Here is a 24831-nt window from a genome sequence, read left to right as displayed (position 1 = left end):
TGACTTCATGAGGCCGGGTATGCCGATACAGCCATTTCCAACAGCTCGCCTGGTATTCAGCATACCGACCGTACCTCGATCGCTTTGAATACCACATACAGTTCCGACTGCCGTCGACATCAGTGCATCTTCGTAGTGAAACACAGCCGGTGACTTTCGTGTGACATTGCATCCACCTTGCATCTGTAGTGAACACGATAACGATTTCTCGCCCCTAGTGCACCCTCTACGTCGAGAGTTCAACAGATTCCGCGCACTGCGATATGCGCCATAATGGGTCGAACGCTTTAAAGCAAGGGCAATTATGGGAGGCCGGCTCTAAACCACAAACTCCGAACGTTTGTAATGGGTGGACCTTGAAAACTTTCCCCTCGTTTCGCAATTCACCCTTTCCGACGCGATTCTATAGTATACACTTCCGCCACGAATCACCGTGACTTTGTGGTATGTCGCCTGCTTCCCACCGAGACGTACCCAGACGGTCCAGATTTTAATCTCACTCAGACCGATGTTTTTATTATTTATTTTATTTGCAGTTTTCTCAATTTTTCGGCCACGAGTGATTTTTCACTCACATCCAACGACGCTGTCATTGACGCCAATGGAGGATTCTCTACGAAACAAGCTCTCGAACGCTATCGTGTTTGTGATTCTGCTACATTAAAAAAAAAAAAACTCTTTCATTCCCACGCTCAAGTACTGAGCCCGCTCGCGCCCCGCTGCCTTCTTTGTCGTCGCTGCCTCGGCACACCAGCACGCGACAACGGCAGGGCTCCCCCTGCAGACCAGTGGAGCCTGTTTTACTTTGTTCGAGATGGCTTCGTGAAAGATGGCGGTTGAAGTGTAATGATGGTATGGTGGCTAGAAGGGGTCGCCCTCTTCTAGCCACCGTAATGATGGTACCATTTACAGAGGATGCATATACACAATGTTGCTTGAACTGCGTGCGACAGTAGTATGTCTCATGGATGTTTGACAGAAATGTAACATCGCACTTGAGTCCTCTGAAAGTTGCCTTTTTCTTTGGAACTCGCGTTTCAAGCTCCAGGCGTGCCTTCGTATAGCCTCTCGTTCTGCTTGCCTAGATCTAAATGCATGCCTCATCAGGCTGCTCGTCCACCCACGATCTTCTTGCGCCCTGAACCCATGCGCTTACCCGAGGCTGCAAAATAGGATGGTGTCATTCCGAAAACGTTTAGGTGATGCCAGTTTGATCACATGGTTTCATTCCAGCTTCACGCTGCAACCACATGATTTCATCATTCGGGTCACGGCCAAACATCGGCCTCACAGCTGCCTTGACCAATGAACGCTTGCACGCCGTGATTTTCTTAGTTGAAGAAAATGGAAAGGAAGAAGTCACAAGAACAATTCCTACCGGTGACAAAAATCCAACCTATACATAACGAGGATCTCACCGAAGTCCCAAAAAGTACTAGGCGTGTTGAGTTGGGTCGCTGACAGCTAGGTCGTGGTGCGTTGAGGAAAACACTGGCGGTGTCGATGTATAGCGAATGCTCGGGGTGTGTTGCAGTATGGTCATTCTTGCGCTCGCGTCTGCCCGACTGGCAGAGCTGCAGACTGATTCGACAATCGTCTGCTCGGACGGGCGTTTTCGACCTTTCCAGGCCTTCGAACTTGCCCGTAGGCTTGAGTCCGAAACCCAACGGCAAGCGCGCGCCTTCTTTGTTTGTAGTCTCTATTCCATGGCTCATACCCACTCTGGTGGATTGGCCAAAAGAACATATAGTCTCATATGGACGATAACTGTACTATTGATTACAACAAAAAGTAAAAAAAAGTTGCAGAATGAAGACAGTATATTAAAAAAAGGAAACAAAGAGAAAGGTTCTTCTCATCTCATGGCTCTTACCCAATGCAGGGGATTGGCCGAGTGCTAGGTGATTTTGTCTCTTCGCAATACTACTCGTATATGCTAGGGATAGGTTACACAACCAATAATTACTAAATAATAATATTTAAATGTTTAAAAGAATGAAGAATTTAGCTCTATATTCTTTTAGTCTGACTGATAAATTCCTCTATGGCGTAGTAAACAGCTGTGACTGTAGCCCAGAGTAGAAGCGCCGAATGATAGAACAACTGATTCGGATATTTCCAGACTCAAGTTTCGAAGAGGTGGTGTTATGAATCTTCTTCTCAATGACGTATAACGGCGACAGTATAGAAAGTAATGACAGATTGTTTCCTCCTCCATACAGAAGATACACAAAGGAGACAACGCTTGACTAGCTCTATGCAGGTAAAAGTTCGGGGGGTAACCCGGCAGCGAAGTTTGGTTATGGCCACTTCTATTATTCTCGACCGCGATAACTCACTGTTCCAGGGAAATAATAGGTGCTTATATTCTGAAGAAGCTAGCCATGTATTCTATGGTAGAAAAAAGTTTGTGACGAGGGGGGAGGGGGGATGGCAGGTGCCCGGTCTGCCACCCCATTTCTACGCCAATACATGGTGTTCTCCACTATGCAGCTGAAACACGTTGTAAAAATAATGCCTGAAATTAAGTTCGTAGTTCCTTCTTTTTAAATATTTGCTGTAGCGCCAAAAACACGGGCTTCTTCCTTTCTTTTGCTGATCGCATATTGACCGACAAAAAGCATTAAACGTTTCATCATGACGTCAAATGTCAGTATTACTGACACTTTGTCAGTGATAGTTAACCCACAAGTGACTGTGGGTTAACTGTGGGTCTGGGCAGGTGTATGTGGTCGAGTATGTGTTATTTTGCGCCATGTATTCTATGGTAGAAAAAATTTTGTGACGAGGGGGGATGGCAGGTGCCCGGTCTGCCACCCCATTTCTACGCCACTACATGGTGTTCTCCACTATGCAGCTGAAACACGTTGTAAAAATAATGCCTGAAATTAAGTTCGTAGTTCCTTCTTTTTAAATATTTGCTGTAGCGCCAAAAACACGGGCTTCTTCCTTTCTTTTGCTGATCGCATATTGACCGACAAAAAGCATTAAACGTTTCATCATGACGTCAAATGTCAGTATTACTGACACTTTGTCAGTGATAGTTAACCCACAAGTGACTGTGGGAACCCAACTCATACCACTGCTCATACTAACGCGTAGTCGCAAACATTTAAAAAGCGCACCTTAACACCATGCGTAAGTAGCGTCCCCGACTTAAAGATTGACCAACAACCTTTCTTATTTTAAATTTACAATACAATAACATATAGTTATGTTCATGCATTTTATTATTTTTACGTTATTTTTGTTGCATATAAGTTTCAAAAAACGTAAAAACTTATCTGAAAAGAACCCTACTTAAGTAGCGCCACGACCGCAGTTCCTACGACGGCTGTTTCCCAAGTGACCGCTGATAATCCGGCAGGCAAAGGAAGTTCAGAAGGCTGTGTGACTTGCACGCATGCTTGTTTTCGGCAAGGAAGCTTGTTCATTGCCGCTGTTCTCCCTGCTCGATATGCGAAATCGCCTTCGAGCGCATCGGCGTTCCGTCGCTGCCGCGATTCAACATTCCAAATTGCAGAAGAGATTGTGCCATTAAGGTCAGGCGCGGGGATTCAGAAGCTAACGGTGAAACATAGCCGGTCAGGTGGTGGACTGCAAACAGCTTTCGAGTCAAGGCCGAAGGGAGTTTACGGTTGTCCAGGTAGTGCACGAAAGCGAGCAGATCGCGATGACATAGGCGCCGTGTCGTCTCTAATTCAAAGTTTTCTTTGTGTATTACTCTTTCGTGTTTTAACTTAGCGTACGTGCCCAGTAGGCGACGGAACGTCAACGATGAGAGGTCGCTGACGCACTTAGCCGCACTCTGTGGTCGATTGCCGTTCATGTCAACCTGCGCCCGAGGAACTCGTCTAATCCTCAACCGTGCACAATGTACAGCTTCGAGGGAGAGTACAGAAAAAGGCCGCAGCAGTCGCTGGGAGGTGCCAGCAAAAAGGTGAGCTGAAATGTTCAATTACCGCGCGCCGTGTGGTGTTGAGTGTGCGACCGCTCAACCGATCGCTGTTGTAGTTACTGGTTTTGTAAATTCCATTGCGATTGCGTGCTGTCTCGTATAATGGTTCTCCCTTTACTGTAGGCAACGCCTTAACTTAATCACCGCGCCACTTTGCTTGCATGCCGTGATTGCTTGCGTTGGTGATCCACCGTTATACGTTGGTGGACTATCGGAGCACTTGTCAGCGCAGGCTGACAAATTGAATTAGGTACATAATACATGCTCCTTATTCTTCGATAGTCTCTGCTACACCTGCAGTAACCAAAACTGCCAGATTTAACGCCCGGCTGCTACTTTCACGCTAGCAGGGCGTCAATAACTTTTGCTTCTCATAATGCAGGCGGCTTGATTATGTAGCGAGTGGTTTTTCAACGTAGCGACGATGCGTAAACTGTTGCCGTTTGCGTATCGCTCGACAACTGAAACCGCAGGGACGCTGAAAGCCAGGACGAATCGCGCGTTTCTCAAGAAGCGTTCTTTTCTTATAATTCCGCATGTATTTCTGGTTACCTTCGTTCTGCAAATAGGTGAATGACATTTCCTTTTCAAGAAGAGAGCACTGTTGTGGCTTACCCAGAAAGCAAAGCTGTTGCCCTTTTTGTGCGTTCAAGTGCTATTCCTCGCAGTATCAGTTGCTGGTAATAGCGTGACAAACAAAAAAAAAGGGGGGGGGGGAGGTATCAGCTGGCAGAATAAGGCAGCTGCTTATTTAACCCGTTATGACAGGTAGAGAGAAGAGGGAGAGGCGGGACATTATATTGAAAACACAACTTAGCTAATGAAGACGAAAATTCATAGATAGATAAAAGTGTGAAAAGATGAACAGTTTATTAGCATGGGGCGTTTCTAGCTCCAGCGATGCCCCATGTTCCAAGAATTTTTCACCTCTTCGAATTTGCCAGCAGCAGCACTGTCTCCAAAAACTTGCAGAATACATCTCAGTTATATGAACTGTTTGCACATGGATGCACTTCACTGATCCATGTACTTGCGACACATCAATTGTGCCTTGTGTATTTCAATTGACCTTTTCCTTTTTGTTCTCTTCCTTCAGGTTGGCCTCGATGATCTCCTACGAAAGAGCGCTCTTCGGAGGCAGAATCGTGAGGTGAGACCATGGCAGGGTAGCCTAACTATCTTGTTGCAACAGATTCCCTACTCACTCTGTTAGTAAACAGAATGGCACCGTGCCCATGTAATTTCCAAGTTGTCTGGTAGTAGGGGAATGGTAATCAACAAGCAGTAGCCAAAGGAACTTGTGCATTATACTACCCTAGCTTGCGGCAAGGTCAGTGGTTTGTTAATGCCTCCTTAGAATGGGGTAACAGGCTGATAGTTCAGTGGTGTCCTTGGAGCATTGCCAATCTGCTGTATTATCTTAGTGGCTTCGATGTCGTTCTGCTAAACTTTGGTCCTGGGTTTGATTCCCATTCATGACGGCCGCATTTATACAGGGGCGAAATGCAGAAACACCACTGTGCTTAGATTTAGCGACACTATTAAGGGAAGCTCAAGTGGTTTTAGAATTCAGAAAAACTTCATAGTTATTGTAAAAAAAACGGGGCGTGCAAGCAAAAACGGGAGAAAGAATTCAAGACACCACAAACGCCGACTAACAGCTTGCTGGTCGGCTTTTGTAGTGCCTTGAATTCTCTGTTGTGTCTGTGCTTGGACGGCAAGTTGTTTTCACTTGAATACAAATGAAGTAGTTTAGCTGTCTGTTATGTTTAGCTTCGTGGTTCATAAGGCTAGACATTATGGTGCCATGATTATTTTCGCAATTGTCGCAGCAGAAGTTTTAGAATACAGGGAAGCAAAGTTTACTTAGCTCCATCCTCGTAACCACGTCAGAAGTGTGAGCACAGCAGTGAATATACTGGAACTACGTCATCTTTGGTTTCGTTGACAGACTGCTACTGAAGGTTCCCGCCACTCGCTAATCCGAGCTAACTGTGGCTGCGCTGTTTTCCTATAGGAGGCTAATCCGAGCTAACTGTGAGAGCTCTGTTTATCTACTCGAGGCTCAAGTAAATACAGACTCGGAAAGTTCGGCAGCTAGATTGCAAAATCTTCCGTAATGATAAACAGCCGAGCGCGAATGTTGACAAGGATCTCTCGCATCCTGAACCATGGCCTCCGTGATTAGCTCCTGCTATGTGCTGTTGGCAGAGATTGTGGAGCCCACTGTTCAATAGTTTTTATGTTGAAGACTGTGCAGCATAGAGATGATGACGTTACCTCATTCGTTCAGCATCTCAAGAAGCTGTGGGTGCAGCAATGTTCACTCCCCTCCCCCAAAGAAAAGCTACTTGCATTGACTTTCGAGATTACTCACGTTGTTCTTCGAATTCATTAGGGAACAAACTGTGATTAGGCACATCAAAGTAATTTTGTCTCACAAGTGTTTCAACTTCGTTCTAAAGGCTGCTAGGGGGTCCAAATTAATCCAGCGTCCCCTATTACAGCACACCTCCTAATGTTTTTACAGTTTGGGCATCTAACACTTCACCCTTCTTCTTCTACACCTGGCTCAGAAAATAAATGTGTCTGTTTTTGTTCTAGTTATTATGCACTATTGAGAGACGCTCTTTTGGTACAATACCACTCTGTAGTCGGACAGTGTGCCCCTTAGTAAAAAGAGTGGTGCCATTACAGCGTGTGCTGCTTGACTGAAGATGTTCACTTGTGATTGCAATTAGAATGGCAATTTAAGGTTGGTTATTTTTCTCAACAAGGGCCCAACTTTGAGTTAAGGGGGGACATGGTTTCTAGGGCTCTCTCATTTATTTTTGAACCAAGTGTGACAAAAGTTGGCATGCTTACTTAGTTTGTTCTTCGGATTGTAAAAATGTTATTTTTTCTGTAGCTTCATTAGTTAATTAAATAATCAAGATAACAATTTCTATTGTTCTTACCATAATAGAAAAATAACCACCTGTCAAAAATTTATAAATAACATAGGGATTGACAGTAGAAAGCATAAGACATGCAACATAAGGAGCACTTTTTTAAATGGGTCATTATTTCTCACTTTACAGTACACTAAATTTCGCAGCCCTGAATGTGGCCATTGTGTGGTCACACAAAAGATTAGTTTGAAAAACTTGCATCAAGAGAAATCAAAATCTGCTTCCTATGTTGTGTGCTCCTAACATATAGCTTCGTGCTGCAAAATAAAATATTCTGCTATCTGTAATAGTTTCAGATATATTGCAGTAATTTTCATGCAGGGTGTACAAAATTGCCATTTTGAGAAAATGAAGAAAACAAAGAATTCTAACATTTTTAACTGTAAAAATGTATGCACTTATAATTACATAGCCATTGACATATAAATGAATGCTAGAAAGCCTAAGTAGTGCAATGCTGCAAGCTGATCGAAAATTGAACGGGTACTTCTCGAATTACAGCACAGTAAAGTTCATTGCATGTAACCAAATACAGAAATTTTTATATTAAACTGAAAAAAAAAAAGATGAAGCTGCCCATTAAAAATAGGCTCCCAGCATTGTTCTTTTGTGCACATTTAGCTACATTGTGCAAAAACAATTACAGCTCTAGCTGTCCTAGGTCCACTTTTACCGAACAAGCAGAAGAATGTGGCAAAATCTGTGCTTCGAGAATAATGCTGTTAAAACTTAATTTCGCCGTTCCGTGGGAAAAATATCATGGCACACATGCTTTTAGTCAGTTAATATGCACCGGGTATGTAATGGAGTCTATCTGTTGCCAGTAGCCTCTATTGCGAGGGCCGCGAGCATGTTCACTGGGAACGGATTACTCCACTCTGACGACCCGTCGCGCAGTTCAAGGTCCTTTCGTCAGGCGGGGGGAACCACAACATCGGCGGGTTTAGCGATAAGACTGCACTTCCGTTCCGTCACTACAAAGATTGATATCTCTGGTAGCTTCACTTCTGTTTTTTACCTGCCGTCCTCTAACTGATGAGGCTGCAAAACACAGCCGTTCTCGTTGGCGGCAACCAACGGGCTCGTACGTGAGTTAGGCCTACACCGGTGACTCGGCGACCGCCGTTGACCGCGTCGAGTTTGTTATCCTCATTGTCCTGAGCCATAGCGGGAATCTTTCTGAAGTTCACAGCGAACGAACCACCGCCACACCCGCTTCACAAATTACTGTAGCACGGAACTTCTTTACTGCTGCAAGCAGTCAGTAGCCCCATGACAAAATGGTGCATGTCCGTGCACGTCACGATGGTGAAGCAGACGCCGAAAGTGCGCCTTGGCCAATCGGATGCCTAAATTTGGTCACGTGCCCCAAGCAGCCAATTGAATCGCGCGCTAGTGCTTCTCGATGACGCGTTTTTGCTAAAAAACCAATGAGCAAGGTGAGCTAGTGGTGGCGGGAAATTGAAGATGAAGAACGACCCTTCCCAACGAGACCAAGAAAAGATGAACACGATAGCTCGTGTGTAATGGCAACAGTTTGGCGCGGGAAAAGCGCGATTTTAGCGTCAATTTGCGCTCACATTCATCTCACAGGGATGTTATAAATTGATTATGCGCCAGAAATAATGACGCGAGAAGCTAGAAACTTCTCAGATAAGTGCGAAAATAGGTGCAGATTTCGAAAATGTCAGCTTCAAAAAGTCGATTTTTTTTGCGACTTTCGGCCTTCGAAGACCCGTGTCCCCGCTTAAAAATACCCAATCTCAAGATCTGGGGTTTGTTAGAACCAGGACCTGAAGAATGCCATGAAAGTAATGCATGGCAGGCAAAAAGGAACTGGTTGGTCACTGTTAAATGAAACATAACATACTTGGTTTCGACAATGTGAAAACATTGGCTGCGTTTCCGATGGAGGCGGAAATGTTGTAGGCCCGTGTACTCAGATTTGGGTGCACGTTAAAGAACCCCGGGTGGTCGAAATTTCCGGAGCCCTCCACTACGGCGTCTCTCATAATCATATGGTGGTTTTGGGACGTTAAACCCTACAAATCAATCATTCAATCAATGTGAAGACATTGTTACGAGAACTGTGATGGTGCCTTACAAACCTTCTTTTTTTTCTGTTGCGTTCAATGAACCTGCAGTGCTAACTAGTGGCTTCATGGCCAGACTTTTACGGCTGCTATAAATAAATACACTTGGCACGTACTTGCTCTTTGGGCTATACATGTACTCGTTAGTATGCCACTGTTAAATTCCTAAGCTCTCCTTGTTTCACAAAATCTATTACCTCATACGGTCGTTTTGGCCGTATTTGAATTTCCCCACCTAAATAATTTCTTCACACCTTGAGTATGGTAATAAAATTCGTGCCAAGGCGTGTCTCACTTAAGCTTGTTTATAAGATACAAGTGGTATTTATTTTCTGAAACAATCACTGAAGTTCACATGTAAAACTTTTGCGAATCATGGTCAGATATTGTACGTATATTGTCGTTTGCTTTGGATTACCTGTCATTGTATGCAAGGAATTTTTAATTGTCTTAAAAAGCACTGACTGAGAAATTTTAGTTTGTGATTTTTGTGCTTTTTAGCTCTCTGTTTGTCTGTCTGATGATCTGGAAATATGGTGGTAATTTCACTAATACCCATGCCACATGGGTACAAGAAAGGACATGACTTGCGTTAGACGTTAAATACCAGAATTATATTTTTTCGGGGAAGCTGCCACATGTCTATGTTTAATGGAATTTGACCTGTTGATGTCGATAATGTCATTTTTTAAGTCTGTCGTTTTAAATGCAGTTTGCATTCTAGGCTGGTAAAATGTGAACATAAGCATACTAAAGTGCACAGGTCGGTGAACTCAGTCGACTCACTGGTACTCATTCGGGCTCGGATCGAGTTAATGTTAGTCTGAGTGAGCCCGGCTGACTAACACATACCTGACAAGTCTCCCAAATTTTGACCTAACCTCCCAATTGTAGGAATGCTATCTTGAATCTTTCAAAAAGTGGCAGTTTTTTTAGAGGCAGTTTTTTTCAGTCAGAGGCAGTTTTTTTATCATGCGCGTACATCAAGCCTTTCCTTCTGTGACAGTGGTAGTGCTGCCGTAGAACACTCACCACTGCCTGTCTAGTTCATTGTAACCATACCGTTGAGTACCACTAAGTATGTACCGCACATCTGGGTGGAAGCATGCTGGTGCAAAATGCATTGTACGAAAAGAAGAAGAGGTAAAAAGTACAACTTGTGTGTCTGTCTGTCTTGGTTTCTGCACTCTGTACGCTAGGCCTATGACACCTGCTTAGGTGTCAGTTATGTTTGTTGTGAAGCGATGTGCTCATAAAAGGGCACATCGCTTCACAGAAGCATCGGAACTACGTTTGTGCTTTGGAGGGGCAGTAAGGGGCAGTACAACACTGGAAGTTTCTTCCAAAAAAGCTGCAACGACAATGCGATGTGTGCAAAGTGCCTATTCACAGGATTTATTGTGGAACGCTGCTCAACGTTTGTGATGCAAGACCATTGTTTCAGAGAATGTTCCCAAAGTATGAGGACGCTATGTGGTACGGGTACAGATTTATTTATTTATGTTTTATTAAAAATACCTGCAGTGCCCGAGGGCATTATTGCAAGAGGAAAATACACATCGTAAAATATCCTTACACAAAAAGAACTATTTAAAAACAAGATGGTCACAAAAACAGATCATGAAAAATGCAGCTATGACAGTAGCAATATGTCCCTGAAAGATGTTTCAGTGCGCAGTCTGCAACCTCCTGTGGTAGCCAATTCCACTGGGAGATTGTGAGCGGAAAAAAGGAGTTTTGATAAATGTTCGTTCTGCAAAACATTTCATCTAATTTTAGGGGGTGGTCAGTTCTGTTAGAGGAAAAATGGAAAGGTGAAAGGTGAGGTTCTTTATCTATTTTGATCGATCCATGAAGTACCTTGAATAGAATTTCTAATCTCAAGTGTTTCCTACGTAATACCAACAAATCCCACCTTGACCTGTCTTTAAGCACAGGGACACTGACACTGAAGTGGCAGTTGCTAGTCATAAAATGAGCTGCATGGTTTTGAATGATCTCAAGCATATTAGACAAAGCTTGTGTTTGTGGGTCCCATGCCACAGAGGCGTACTCTAAGATAGGTCGGACATTCGAAGAGTAGAGTAGTTCTCTGATTTTGGGAAGAGCCAACCGCAAGCTCTGTTTAACAAAGTTTAACATTCTGCAGGACCTTGCTGTGACAAACGTGCTTAGTCCAGGTAAGGTTTGATAAAAAGTAAACACCTAGGTATTTATACTCAGTTACTCGCGTTAGCCGGATGGTGTCTAATGTACAATGAAACAGGTATGGGTCGCATTTATAAGGGAAGGAGACATACTGGCACTTCCTAGGGTTCAGACCCATATACGACTTATCACACCAGCACGCAGTACTGTCTAAATCGCGTTGCAAGTAGGGATGGTCAGAGATAGATCTAATACAGTGGTAAATCACACAATCATCTGCATACAGACGTACTTTGCATCACACATTCTGAGCAATATTGTTAATGTACACAAGGAACTACAAAGGTCCCAATACAGCAAAGGTCCCTATGGAACTCTTGAAGTAACAGCAGCATATTCAGATTGAGAACCATTAATTACGACACGTTGCATTCGGCCTTGTAGATAACACCTGATCCAATCAAGCAATGCAGGAGTAATACTGAGGGATGAAAGGCTATGTAGAAGCCGAACATGGAATACAGAATCAAACGCTTGCAATGCAGGAGTAATACTGAGGGATGAAAGGCTATGTAGAAGCCGAACATGGAATACAGAATCAAACGCTTTCTGAAAGTCCAGGTATATGCAGTCTGTCTGCACCCCAAGGTCAAATGAGCAAAAAAGATCATGGCTGAATTCGATGAACTGTGTTGAACATGAAATACCAGACCGAAAACCATGCTGAGATTTGGTAAAAGAACTGTTACTTTCTAGATGTATCATTATAACGCGGTAGACTATGTGCTCTATTGCTTTGCTGCACATGCTCGTTAGAGAAAATGTACGAAAAGAACTGGCATCGTTAGGGAAACGGCAGCAGACATAGAAAAAACAATGGGGGAGGCTCTGAAACGTCGCGCTTTCGCACTCGCAGTAAACGAAAACAACAAAGCGGGTTGCAAATGTCTCGGTCTCAAAAATTTCCTATGTACAAAAAAAGCAACCCCCCCTCGTTGTGGTCTCCTGAGTTTACATGCAACTAGATTGGCAGGTATGCTAATATTTTGGCAAGTTTGAGTCCGAGTGGTCTGGTTGAAGAAAATTATCGTGAGTGCGAGTCCAAGTGAATATGACTCAGCAAAATTTCGGTCGTGGCGAGTCCAAGTGGGTTCAAAGCTCGAGATATATTTCTTGAATGAGTCTGAGTCAGTTCCACATTTTTTGCTGACCTATGGTCATATCTACTTATATTCAGCTTTATTATTAATGTTACGTTGCTCATGTTTATACTCACGTCTACTCAAATATTTCAAAGCAGTGTTGTCATACAACCTTTAAATATTTTATATATCACAGGCAGAAATTACGTAAGGGGGTGCCTTTGACCTCCCACTTCCACTGAAGTTCTTGATAAATATATTGACACATGTTTATATGAAAAAGAATGATGATAGGAATGTTTTGGAGATTCCAGCTAGTGGGTCAGGTGGTTTTTCGGGACGACAACGAAGCAGGCATCTTGCTGTACAGCTGATCCTGAATACGCTCTTTTCGCTGCCGTAAGCTGCTCTCATCTTTTGTTCGCGTTGCACTGTGACACTGGTAGAGGTGCTGGGCCGCGACGCTGCCCGATGCTTCACACTCCTAGTGGGAGCCGCTCATCCAGCCCGGACGTGCCTACTGCAATCCCTGTCCGTCGATTCAGTCGTCGGCTACGAGGTATTCCTCCAGACTGCAAGCCCTCGCAGAAAACCTCTACCAGACATCTAGAAATGGCTAACAGCAGCCCCCAGGGTGTACTTCTCGGCACCAGTCCTCCCGCTCCATCCCAGGTAACGTTTTTTCAATCGCTGGAGCCTAAACGCTTTGATGGTGGCGCACACGAAGATGTAGAAGACTGGTTAGACCACTATGACCGTGTTGCGAAGGTCAACCAGTGGTCTGCTCAGGAAAAGGTCGGCCGGGCCTACTTCTATCTCAATGACAGCGCTCGTACTTGGTACAAGAATAGAGAAGGCAACCTGTTCACATGGACCGACTTTCACCAGAAGATGGTTGAAACTTTTGCCAATGTCGACAGACGTGACCGCGCCCACCAACTACTAGAGCTAAGGGTCTAAAAACCCAATGAAACGGTCGCCATGTTCGCCGAAGACATGACACGTTTATTTCGGAGGGCTGACCCGCAGATGACCGAAGATAGGAAGTTGCGCTACCTTATGTGTGGCGTGAAAGAGCAGCTGTTCGCCGGACTTCTGCGCAACCCGCCAAGCACTGTAGAGAACTTCATCGAAGAAGCGTCGGCTATCGAGCGGGCCCTTCACCAACGCTGCCGACAATATGACCACTTGTGCAGCAGCCCCCAAATTCAGGCCGTCGCTGTGACGTTTGACAGTCATAGCTCCTTACGTGACATGATTAGAGAGATTGTTCGTGAAGAACTGCAAAGGCTGCGGACTCCGGTAGTGGATACACCCATGGCATCTGTCGCTCAAGTCGTCCGTGATGAAATCCGCCAAGCATTCTCGACAGCTGATCCTGCCCCCGAACAACATCCCATGACGTACGCCGCCGCCTTTCGAAGCTCCCCACCCGCCTACTATTGCCAGTTCATCCCCAACTTCGCACGGATTGCGTCGCTGTTAACTCGCCTCACTAGAGACGACGCCACCTTTGAGTGGAACCACAAACAGCAAGCAGCGTTTAATGACCTCCGCCAACATCTTCAAACATCTCCAGTGCTTGCTCACTTCGACGAGCAAGCGCCAACAATGCTTCACACTGACGCAAGCAATGTAGGCCTCAGAGCTGTGCTTGTGCAGTGGCAAGAAGACACTGAACGAGTGATTGCCTACGCGAGCAGGACGCTAACACGCGCTGAGGCCAATTATTCAACAACTGAGAAAGAATGCCTCGCCGTGGTCTGGGCAGTTATGAAATTTCGCCCGTATTTGTATGGCTGCCCTTTCAAAGTTATAAGTGACCATCATTCACTCTGTTGGTTGACTATTTAAGAGATCCAACCGGCCGATTAGCACGGTGGAGTCTGAAGTTACAAGAGTTTGATATGACGGTCATACACAAGTCTGGGAAGCGCCATACGGACGCCGACTTCCTGTCTTGATCACCAGTACAGTCAGCTTCCCTTTCTGACGACGACAATATGGCCTTCCTTGGTGTTCTCGACGCGTCCACGATTGCCCTGCAACAACGAAGTGACACTGAATTGCTTGATTTGATTAATTACGTGGACGGACGTTCTTCGAGGGCACCTAAAGTCTTTGTATGGACATTATCGTCGTTTTGCTTACGCAATAGCGACCTCTACAAAAGAAACTTTTCATCCATCGGAGCTCCCTATTTGCTCGTTATTCCTGCACCCCTTCGAACTGAAGTACTCCAAGCATGTCACAATGAGCCGACGTCTGGCCATTTAGGCTACACTCGCACATTGGCAAGAGTACAGCTGGGATACTACTGGCCACGACTCACAACAGTCGTCAAGCACCACATTCACACTTGCCTTGATTGCCAGCGACGCAAGTCACCTCCAAAGAGACCCGCCGGTCACCTGCAACCAGTTCAGGTTCCACGTACACCGTTTGAACAGATAGGAATGGATATTTTGGGACCCCTTCCTACTTCTACTGCAGGGAATTGCTGGGTTATAGTCGCAACAGACTACCTAACCAGGTATGCCGAAACAAAAGCTGTCCAAACGAGCACCGCAGTGGAAGTGGCGAGATTTTTCGTAGAAAATATTGTGCTACGCCACAATGCTCCGACTATCGTGATCACAGACCGCGGAACAGCATTTACGGCAGCTCTTTTAGACCACGTCCTGATGCTTAGTGGAACGACTCACTGTAAGACCACTGTGTACCACCCGCAAACGAATGGACTAACGGAGCGCCTCAACAAGACGATTGAAGACATGCTGTCGATGTACGTAGATGTCCAACATACAAATTGGGACGAAATTTTACCCTATATCACGTTCGCATACAATACGGCTAAACAAGAGACGACTCGCATGACTCCATTCAGCTTGGTTCACGGACAGGAGGTATGGACTATGCTGGATGCGATGTTGCCACATGAATGGGACGCTACCGATACAGGCGCTGACGTGTTCACTGAATGCGCGGAATAAGCTAGGCAGCTCGCCCGCTTACGGATCCACCAGCGACAAGACTACGACGCAGGCCACTACAATGCTCGCCATAGAACTGTAACGTACAAAATCGGTGACAGAGTGTGAGTTTGGACACCTGTACGAAAACGTGGACTGTCCGAGAAGCTGCTAAGGCGATATTTCTGGCCATACTGAGTATCGCGCCAGCTAAGTGACGTCACCTACGAGGTCGTCTCCGACAGTCCCCAATGCCCGAGGCGTCGCCAGCACCAGCCTGAACTTGTTCATGTAGTGCGTATGAAGCCGTATGCGAGTGACTGACTGCACGTTAAAAAAAAGTACTGTGGGTCTGAATCAGCATCGGGGCGATGCTCTTATAAGGAGGGGCAAGTGACACGTGTTTGTATGAAAAAGAATGATGATAGGAATGTTTTGTAGATTCCAGCTAGTGGGTCAGGTGGTTTTTCGGGACGACAACGAAGCAGGCATCTTGCTGTACAACTGATCCTGAATACGCTCTTTTCGCTGCCGTAAGCTCCTGTCATCTTTTGTTCGCGTTGCACTGCGACAATATCTTATGGTGTCTCATCTTTCAAGCAAAATGACCTTACTAATTTACAAGTAGTCATAACTCGTATACGAAAGTATTATGTGAAAAGGCCCTATTACTCACAGCACACATTATTTGAGATGTTGGTGTTATAAATCCTTGACACCTACATCGAAAAAGCTGATTGTAGGCAAACAGACTCATGAGTCGATTCACTCGGACTCAAAATGAGCCGTGAGTGTGCGTGAGTAATGGTTTGTTGAGTTTGAGTCTGAGTGAGTCCGGTTGAAGAAACTTATTCTGTGTATGAGTCCGGGTCTGTCCGGCTCAGGAATATTCTGGCGAGTTGGAGTGTGCGTGAGCCCGTTGCGCTAGATATATTTATTGAGTGAGTCTGAGTGAGCTCCATAAGATTTGCCGACATATGTTAATGGTGTCATTAGCTTGACTTTTTAGCTGTTTTTTTACAACACACCGACCGGGCCAAAGCAACTTTAGCCACTGCGTGTCAAGTCCAAAGACTTGAATTCGACATGGAGCCTGTCGTGTTAAAAGTTGTGCTTCTGACGTAAATTTCACCATAGTGTGACTAGGGAATAACTCGAGATATGTCAAGTCATGTGTAAAGTATGTTTGACCCGATAGATTCTATTACGAATGCTTTATGCATATGCAGTGAGCAAACTTTGGTGTCAAAAGTTGTCCAAACATTGACTGGAGCCAACGTTTCGAAAGTGCACTTGTCTTCTTCAAGGCTACAACTGCTTCCCTGACGAGATTAGACTGCTTGTCGGCATGTCAGCTCCAACAACACCCGTTATTAATGAGTTTTACGTGTCTTCAAGCTTCCATTTTGCTGCACTGACCTTCTGTCTTACAACAGTATATTTTGTAACAACAGCATAATTTTTTACTGTAGTCACACAGGCACTCCAACCTTAGTTACGATGAGCGTAAGTTTCTTAAACGGTACTTCCAGTTACACAGAAAGCCTAGCCACAGTTATCCCACTAACCATGATTGCTCCAAACTGAGGTTGACCACCTCAGTTAACTAAGCTAACTAACAAGCTGGCGGCACTCGTGTTGGTGGCTGAAGGCAACGGGGTTTAAACAGAGACCGATACCTCTTCCCAGAAGGGTGTCAATTTGCTTTTTTCGATAACAGATACGCTGACTTGTGAAACAGTCCGGCAAAACAAACTACACACAGATCACTGCAATAATAAACATAGCCAGCTACAGATTGCCTTGGCTTTCACATTGACCACGAGGTAACTTCGCCTATAGTTGCGAGACTAGCACTTTCTTGTGCCAAATATTTTCGTAACACAAGCCAGAATACACTTGTGGAAAGTTGCTGTGAGCAGGAAGTATTTATTTGAAAGAAAATGAATTTATTTGTCAGTATGTGTATGAAAAGCTGGTAAATGTTTATAATTATTAACCACGAAACTGAGTGTCACGTCACACGTGACCTGTTTTGCAGCCTAGAACACTTCCAAACCAAGGGCAACTTTTCTAGTGTAAATCGTGCCAATTCCAGTTGTCGGTAACTTTAGTTCTTTTTGGTTAACTGAGGTTAGTGTGTCTGTGGAATGACGGCATTACTATCTCTATTAGAGTGAGGTATGAAATGCTGCATTCACTTTTTTGCAGGAGAGCCGACGTCAGGAAGAGGCTGCACTAAAGATCAAGGCCTATGGCAGGGGTTTCCTGAGTCGCCGTCGCCTGGTACCGTGGAGATTATCATCTCTTTTGGCACGCATGTTTAAATTTTAAAAATGAAACTAACTTTCAGTGGAATATGATGCGCATGTTGCCTGTCTGATGCTTTCGCACCAGCTTCGATGCTCTAATGCTTGTGTTGTTGGCTTTCACGTTCTGTAGTCTAGTCGGGGAGAATCAGTAAGAGGCAGCTTTCGGTGATGGTAAAGAACTAATGCCGCAAATAAATGACTTCTGCACTTTCTGATTGAAGGAAGGAAGCTTTGAGGGCGCACTTTATTTGTTTTGCACAATCTCAATGAAAATCAGCAGATAATGAAGGAAATTCAAACCTTCCTTGGCTTCATTATCTGCTGGTTTTCATCAAAGTTCTATAGTTTGTATAATACAGGATTGTGCCTATATGTATTTAACAATGCTAGTTTTTTTGCATCACAGCAATAATGCAATTATCGCAGGTAACAATAGAGAGCTTGAGTGTAAGTAAGCTTGGCTGTACCTTTGTATTCTTTTTGCATGCGGCTAGAAGTACAAAGGAATGTCAGTGCGTGCACATGCAAGCTGCTTGGGACCCTCGGCACTAAAACTCTAACATGTATTGACTAGTCTGGCCATGCTGCAACCTCATCAGGAGTGGAAAGATCTCACAGTTGTACAGCAACCTAGGCAAATTGCGCATCGATAACAGTTTAGCTGCGTTGACTGTGCCAAACACTGTGTGTCGCGTATTATCATGTGTTGGTGTGACATGCTGCTCCAGGTAAACAGGGGTAAGACAGCCACGCATATTATGCATATTTTATGCATTTTCATACTATATGCGAAGCAGCTCTTTGATTGGCCTGTGTAACGCTGTCCGTCCATGTCTCTATGCCAACACGCCGCACGGCTCTCCTCTTGCCGCAGTTTCCAGAACGATGCCAAGTAGGTCAAGTCGCAGCTGCGCATTGGCTTCACTCTCTCCTCCACCCACAGCAGCTGCTGGCTCCTCCACCAGCTGGCAACACACTTCCCTCTCGCTTCACTCTTTCTCTCACCCACAACACTCAACCACACGTAGAGTGGAAACATTAGACAGATTTAGCTGCGCATCCGCAGCAGCCGTACAGACGCAGCCTGACACTGCAAATGGCTAGCAGGCTGCATCCGTACAGCGGCTGCGGATGCCTGACTAAATCTGTCTATTCATTTGGCTCGTTTATCTGTGATGAAACTTACATGAAACCGAACCCACCTCCTATGTCTTGCGTTACAAACGTTTACTTGAGTAAATGCTACACGAAGTGTCGCTTCAAATCGTTCTTCCAGCACTTGTGTCAACGCCCATTTCAATGGGGTCAACGCCATGCACACCGCTACTGCTTCACATCCCATTGGGGTTCCCTTCGGGGAGATGGCACCAGAGATTACTAGGAAAGGAGACATTCGATCGCAGAACAGAGAAAGTGTGTTTCTATGCACCTATGTAGTGTAAGCTCCCATGGTGCCGCTTCAGTCTCCTCTGGGTTGTTCTGAATATGCCTGACCCTCTTGAATCTGTTGTTCCCCGTGCTACTTCTACTCGCTAGTCTGTGCAGTCTAGCACTACTACCGCTTAGTGAAAACTGTCGAGTTGCATGCGTCGCGATATTGACTCTGAGGATCTTTGTTGTGCGTAGATTGTTCCTCTAGTTGCTGCGGTTTTCGTGTCAACGTGGCCACGTGTACTCACCTACGTGCACTTTTGCTGTGGGAGTGTTCATGCCGTTACGCCCCGTACCATGCAGGGGTGAGGTGTGTACTCGGTTGCATCAAGGCCGTGACAATTAGGTTCTTGCATGCAATATGTTACTATGGTGGTTTAGCCGTTTCGTTTATTGGACGGATGCGAAGAGCATTCGAGTCATCCCCTGATGAAAGCGTGCAGCACGCTTACTACTGCACTACACTTGCAGTACCATGCGTGCACTGGACAGGATATTGTGGCAAGGTTTATTAAAGACGATAGTCTTTCTTGGGGACCTTCGACGGAAAAATTCTGGTCTGTCTGTCTGTCTGCCCTAACGATACGTCAAATGGCACCAAACGGCCAACCCCGTCCGCAGCACCCACCAATATTGCTCAAGGTTTTGCGCTCATAGCTGTGCGATTGTCAATTAAAAAGCAATTATTGCGCATATCTGAGGCACCACAACATCGCTTCAATGTTTTGTATGTCTGCCTTTATACGAGAAGGGGCACACGCAAGTAACTCTAAGGAATGTAGCGTTTATTGCGCTGCGCTGACAGTGCAACGCGATGCTCAAAAAGGTGTTTCCAACGCTTTGCTACGACGTCACGGTGATGGCACCTGCCCGTCGTTCTGCGTTCTACACCTTATCACCTCCGAGACTGGCGCGCATCTTTCTCTACGGGCTGCACGCCTTTGTTTTCAAAGATAACTGCCAGATGGCGCTTGTGTCTAACGTGCCTCAATGCGCTCATTCGCCTTCGCTACACGCTCGAGGCACTCTAACGCGGCGCCTCCAGAATACCATTCACCGATTTTCTTGCACAGAACATCAAATAAACGTTTTTTTCACTCTCTCCAGACGCAAGACTATCGTCTTTCGACGACATTTGCGGTGTAACATGCCGATTTGGAACCAATTCACCTTTATGCCACACTCTTACGGGGATATGGTAAGGTAAATGGTATATGTCAGTTTTAGCATGATATCTCAGAAGCCGCTGCAAATATTCGCATAAAATATTATGTGCTCATCAAAAGTGCCACTGGGTATCAAATGACATCCTTTTTTTTATGCCTCGGTTGCTTATCCTTTCTATGGCCCACTCCCAAATTTCAGAGGGGGTCCACTTATTCAATGTACCTTTTCTTTGCAGCTACCGAGAGGAATGTAACCATATTCAGCCGAGTTTTTGTTGAGGCTCATAGGTTACATCTGAACTATAAAAATATTACATTTTTTATGAAGTTTTTATATATGAAGAAATAAGAATACTTGACGCGCAATGACACAAAAGATGTGTATTGCGTAATCTTTTCACAGATTCCTTTTTTTTGTGAAATCGGCAATTATTTTAGTTCAGATTGTTTCTAGCTTGTAGCTCCCACACACAAAGTTTCATCGAAGTCGGTTCAATACCTTTTCAGAATAGGTACACTGAGGTTGATAAATTTACAGAAAACGCAATTTGAGAAAAATGAATTTTTATGTGCACATACTGCTTACGACAGAAAGTGCTGCGGGGCGCACTTTGGCGTGGCATTTGAATCGCTTGAGGGGGTCGCTTGACGTCAAGCTTCCACAGGTCTGTTCCTCAGAGTACAGTAGATTTTTTGGTGTCGAAATTGCAAATTCGGTCTCAAAAATGGTGGAGCGCACTCAACACCACGGCAAACATGCGGTCAAGCAGATGGATAAAGGCACTTATTGTGATGTTCTCGTGACAAAAAATAATGCTGACCTGTAGGAGAGCTTAAGTAGCTAAATAAGCAGCCCTGCAAAAGCCAAAGCAGTAATCTGCCAAATCATGTCACTCATCTTGAGATAAAGCCTATCGCTGTGTAACTACAATTTTTGTGCAGTCACACTTGTTTTAAGAATTGTGATGCCTTCGCACTCTTTTCTTCGAATGTTTATGAGTTTAACTTAGTTTGCAGAATTTTCTTTATTTCGCATGCCGTTTGTTACTCAGGTTAGATACATCGTGTAGTGTGTAAAAACCTAGTGCACTTCATAGTTGGGGTAACCTGTTTATAGAATTTTCTATGAAGGCTGTTTAAGTGTAACGTGTGTCCTAAGCTGACTAAATTATTTACTTGTCCCCCCAAATTGGTGCACGTTTCTTTTACACATTAAATGCTACTGACTGCTACAAATCAGTGTTGTTCTGCTCCCATAATCGAAGTTTCGCTGCTTCAAAAGCTGCTCCCAATTCTCGTTCATCCATCTCACCCTTGTGTAAGACATTTCTCACACCCATCGAAACTCTGTGTAGCTAAGGTCTTATAGGAATTCCACAGGTCAGGCTGCCATGTATCGAAACTGTGATTGTTGAAAGCGTTGTGAATGGATGCTTGTCCACCCGATTGCTTTAAGCCAAAAAGTAACCGTGCAGTTTTATGAAGCTGGCACTGAATTCGTGAAGGCAGGAGTGTTTCGAGAACAGTCTTAAATGGAATCGACTTTCTACTTGAAAATAGGAAAACGATGTTGGGGGATCTTGCAGTACCCCTTTTCTTTTCTTTCTAGGCTCGTGAACTTCGCCAAAAATTCGACACAACCTCAAGAGTTTCAAGTGACCTGGGCCCGCTTCTGTCCTCCATCCCGCTCTTTTATGATGTCCAGGTTGATACAGAGCGTTTGGTGAGTGACCATGCTGATATGTGTTGCCTAACCTAATGTTGTGGCCAAGGTTATTCAGCTCCTTTTATGTGTGAAGTACTGCATGTTTTTGTTGGCTGAAACTTTTAGTAGCAGAAAGCCAGAACTGCTATCAGGAAACACAAATGAGAACATCCAGCCGCACAAATAAGGATGCTCGGGTATTCTGGCAAGACAGTGTGGGAATTGTTACGTGAACAAAATGGTGAATGTCCGTGCATCCTGTCAGAAGTTTTACAAAATGCAGTATGAGGCCTCCACTGCTCTGCACAGGGCATCATTACATGCTCTAGTTACTGCCCAAACACGTTACAATAAGTATTCCTTATGAGTTCGTAATGTTTGTTCACAATATCATTGAAGCCGTAACTTCAAGTGTGCTGAAGTTTTTTATTTGTCACTTTTAGAAGCAATGCTCCATATGTAGATTATAGAAGTCTTCCAAAAGTGGATTCGGTACACCATACACTTGATTGTCATCTTTTGGTACTGAGGTGCAGTCACCTCTGTTTTGGTTTGCGAGTGTTGCTGCGAGGATTTCGCAGCACCTCCGAGGGACGGTGCCTCTCAGATGGCGTTTTGCCGGGACAAGACTCGCAATGAGGTTTAGAGGAAGAAGTGTTCCCTCCGGCTACGGGCTAGTTTCTAGTAACTTATAGTGCCTCCTAATCACATTTTGTGTTTGAATCTAGCACTTTGGATTTATATGTTGGTTCCACCTGTCTAGGCCTGGTTGAGTCATCAAGTGTTGCTCCGTAAAGACGAAGTCGCCGGCCAGGCGGATGATCCCGTGTGGCGTCTGCGAATTCGCCGCCTCCTTGCTCTTAATGTCGTGTGAGTATTCTTGCCACTTTACCTTTGCAGTAGTGGCGGTTTATGTTGCCGTTAGCATTGATGATTTCAACTGCCCACATACTCCTCGACCCCGCGTATAGACCCTTGCACGCAAGTCTCATACTGCTTGCTCATTTGGATTAATCTCTATATGTGTGTGGGGAGGATGGGAAGTGCAGACACTTCTTGGTTCTCGGCTGGATTGGTTGTCGCAGCGGTTGCATCGTTCGAATTGATGCAGCTCTGTGGCATACAACCATTATTATGTGACCATCTTGGAGCCTTGTAATGAAACGTAATGTCCAAGGACAGCAAGGGCTACTATTTGGCGACTCGCTATGATTGCGTTTTTGTGAGTGCTGCAGTTGCCTAATCCTACATGAGAGGCAACATCCGCTGTGCAACGGAGAGCGGGAGGGGCAGCGTAAGAGCAGCTCGGCTTGCCGAATCGTGTGACACTTCCCTCTCTGTCTGTTCCCTTCCCCAATACATGTAACACCAGCCGTCTTAACATTGGTGCTGTACTGATAGCCATTAGCGTTACGGCGAGACTGCTTGTCGATATTGTCACGGAGGTGAGAGAATGAATGAAATAAATATATTTACAAAGTATGCAGGGATAGTCAGAGGCAGCTGCAGCCAAGATGGAGGCCCAACAGCAACAACAACACGAGCACGGTCGCTTTCATCGTCTTTGTCGTCTATGATGCTCTTTCGTTGCCGGTGTCGTGTAACATATAACCCCCCGCCGCTGGCAGCGCCGTCTCGGCTCCTGAAGGAGCGTAGGATCATATGCGGATATGTAGGGTTTGAGGCGGGTCACGTGGACGTCGTCCGTAGCGGGTGCGGACGACGACGACTGACTGTTTAACGAAGCAATCTCGTATGTGACTTTGGTAAGCCGGTGTAAAACCTTGTAAGGCCCCGAGTAGTGAGACAGGAGCTTCGAAGAGAGGCCAACGTGGCGGCATGGTGTCTAGAGGAGGACTAATGAACCTGGAGAGTAGGAAACTACTCTGTGATGGCTATCGTAGCGGGCCTTCTGAAAGAGCTGCGAGCCAAGAAGACATTCCTGTGCGATTCGGCGGGCCACTTGAGCCCGAGCAGTAGCATCCCGGGCGTACTCTGTAACCGTTTGCGTAGTTGATGGGAGAAGAGTCTCGAAGGGTAACGCTGGATGGCGGCCGAACAATAAATAGAAGCGGAGAAGCCAGCGGTGTCGTGGCATGACGAATTGTACGCAAATGTCACATAAGGCAAAGTACTATCCCAATCAAGGTGATCTTTGAAAATGTACATGGAGAGCATTGTTGTCAAGGTTCGATTTAGGCGCTCGGTAAGACCATTTGCTTATGGGTTATAGGCCATAGTGAGCTTGTGACGCGTCGAACACGAGCGAAGGATGTCACTTACTACTTTTGAAAAAAATGAGCGACCACGATCAGTCAGCAGCTGTCGAGGAGCGCCATGTTGAAGAATTACATCATGAAGCAAGAAGTCTGTGATGTCAGTGGCACAGCTTGTCGGTAGCGCTCGTGTGATAGCGTATCTTGTGGCGTAATCAGTGGCTACAGCTATCCACTTGTTTCCAGTGAGAGAAGTAGGAAATGGTCCAATGAGATCAAGACCGATGCAGTAAAAGGGAACGGTGGGTATTGTCATAACTGGCAATACAAGGAACCGGCATGCAAGGGGCGCTCATCGGCGTACCTGCCATACGCTGTCCGCATTCCTGTGGAACGCGGGAAATTTCTTGGCGCGCTGCGAGAAACGTGCATCGGCAGGTCTGCTGTACGCAGTCGGCGTCTAGTGCGTGCACGGACGGCTATAAAAGGAGCATGTCGGGAGTGCGCTGGGCTCTCTCTCTGGACTTCGCTGGCCCGCTCGTCTCGAGTGCGCTCTGGGCCCTTGTGATGGAAAGGCGCGTCAGTACGCTCTCGTTGCAATGTACTTCTCTTGCAAATATGTAAATTAAACGCATCTTCTACTTGTTCGTGAGACGCGTCACAAGAGTTGTCCTTCGCCGGATCCTGGGTGGCAGCCTCAACCCCTCCCCGGGCATATCAGTATGTCTATTGGTTGG

At 45.4% G+C, this 24831-nt stretch overlaps 1 protein-coding gene across 1 annotated transcript in view; it reads left to right on the top strand.

The window, feature by feature from the left end:
* Nucleotides 1–3740: 3740 nt before the first annotated feature.
* LOC119181651 (ubiquitin-protein ligase E3C) overlaps nucleotides 3741–24831 on the top strand; it is an 83419-nt gene continuing 62328 nt past the window's right edge. Inside the window, exons 1-5 of the mRNA XM_075875748.1 lie at nucleotides 3741–3940; nucleotides 5055–5108; nucleotides 17476–17550; nucleotides 21783–21896; nucleotides 22642–22748. Coding sequence (XP_075731863.1) covers nucleotides 3875–3940; nucleotides 5055–5108; nucleotides 17476–17550; nucleotides 21783–21896; nucleotides 22642–22748 — 416 coding nt within the window. The 5' untranslated portion in view covers nucleotides 3741–3874. The remainder of the gene's footprint in view (nucleotides 3941–5054; nucleotides 5109–17475; nucleotides 17551–21782; nucleotides 21897–22641; nucleotides 22749–24831) is intronic.

This window comes from Rhipicephalus microplus, chromosome 10, assembly GCF_043290135.1.
Source record: "Rhipicephalus microplus isolate Deutch F79 chromosome 10, USDA_Rmic, whole genome shotgun sequence".
Taxonomy (NCBI): Eukaryota; Metazoa; Arthropoda; class Arachnida; order Ixodida; family Ixodidae; genus Rhipicephalus; species Rhipicephalus microplus.
Note: the sequence above shows the minus strand (reverse complement) of the source record. Positions and strands in the feature narration are given on the sequence as shown.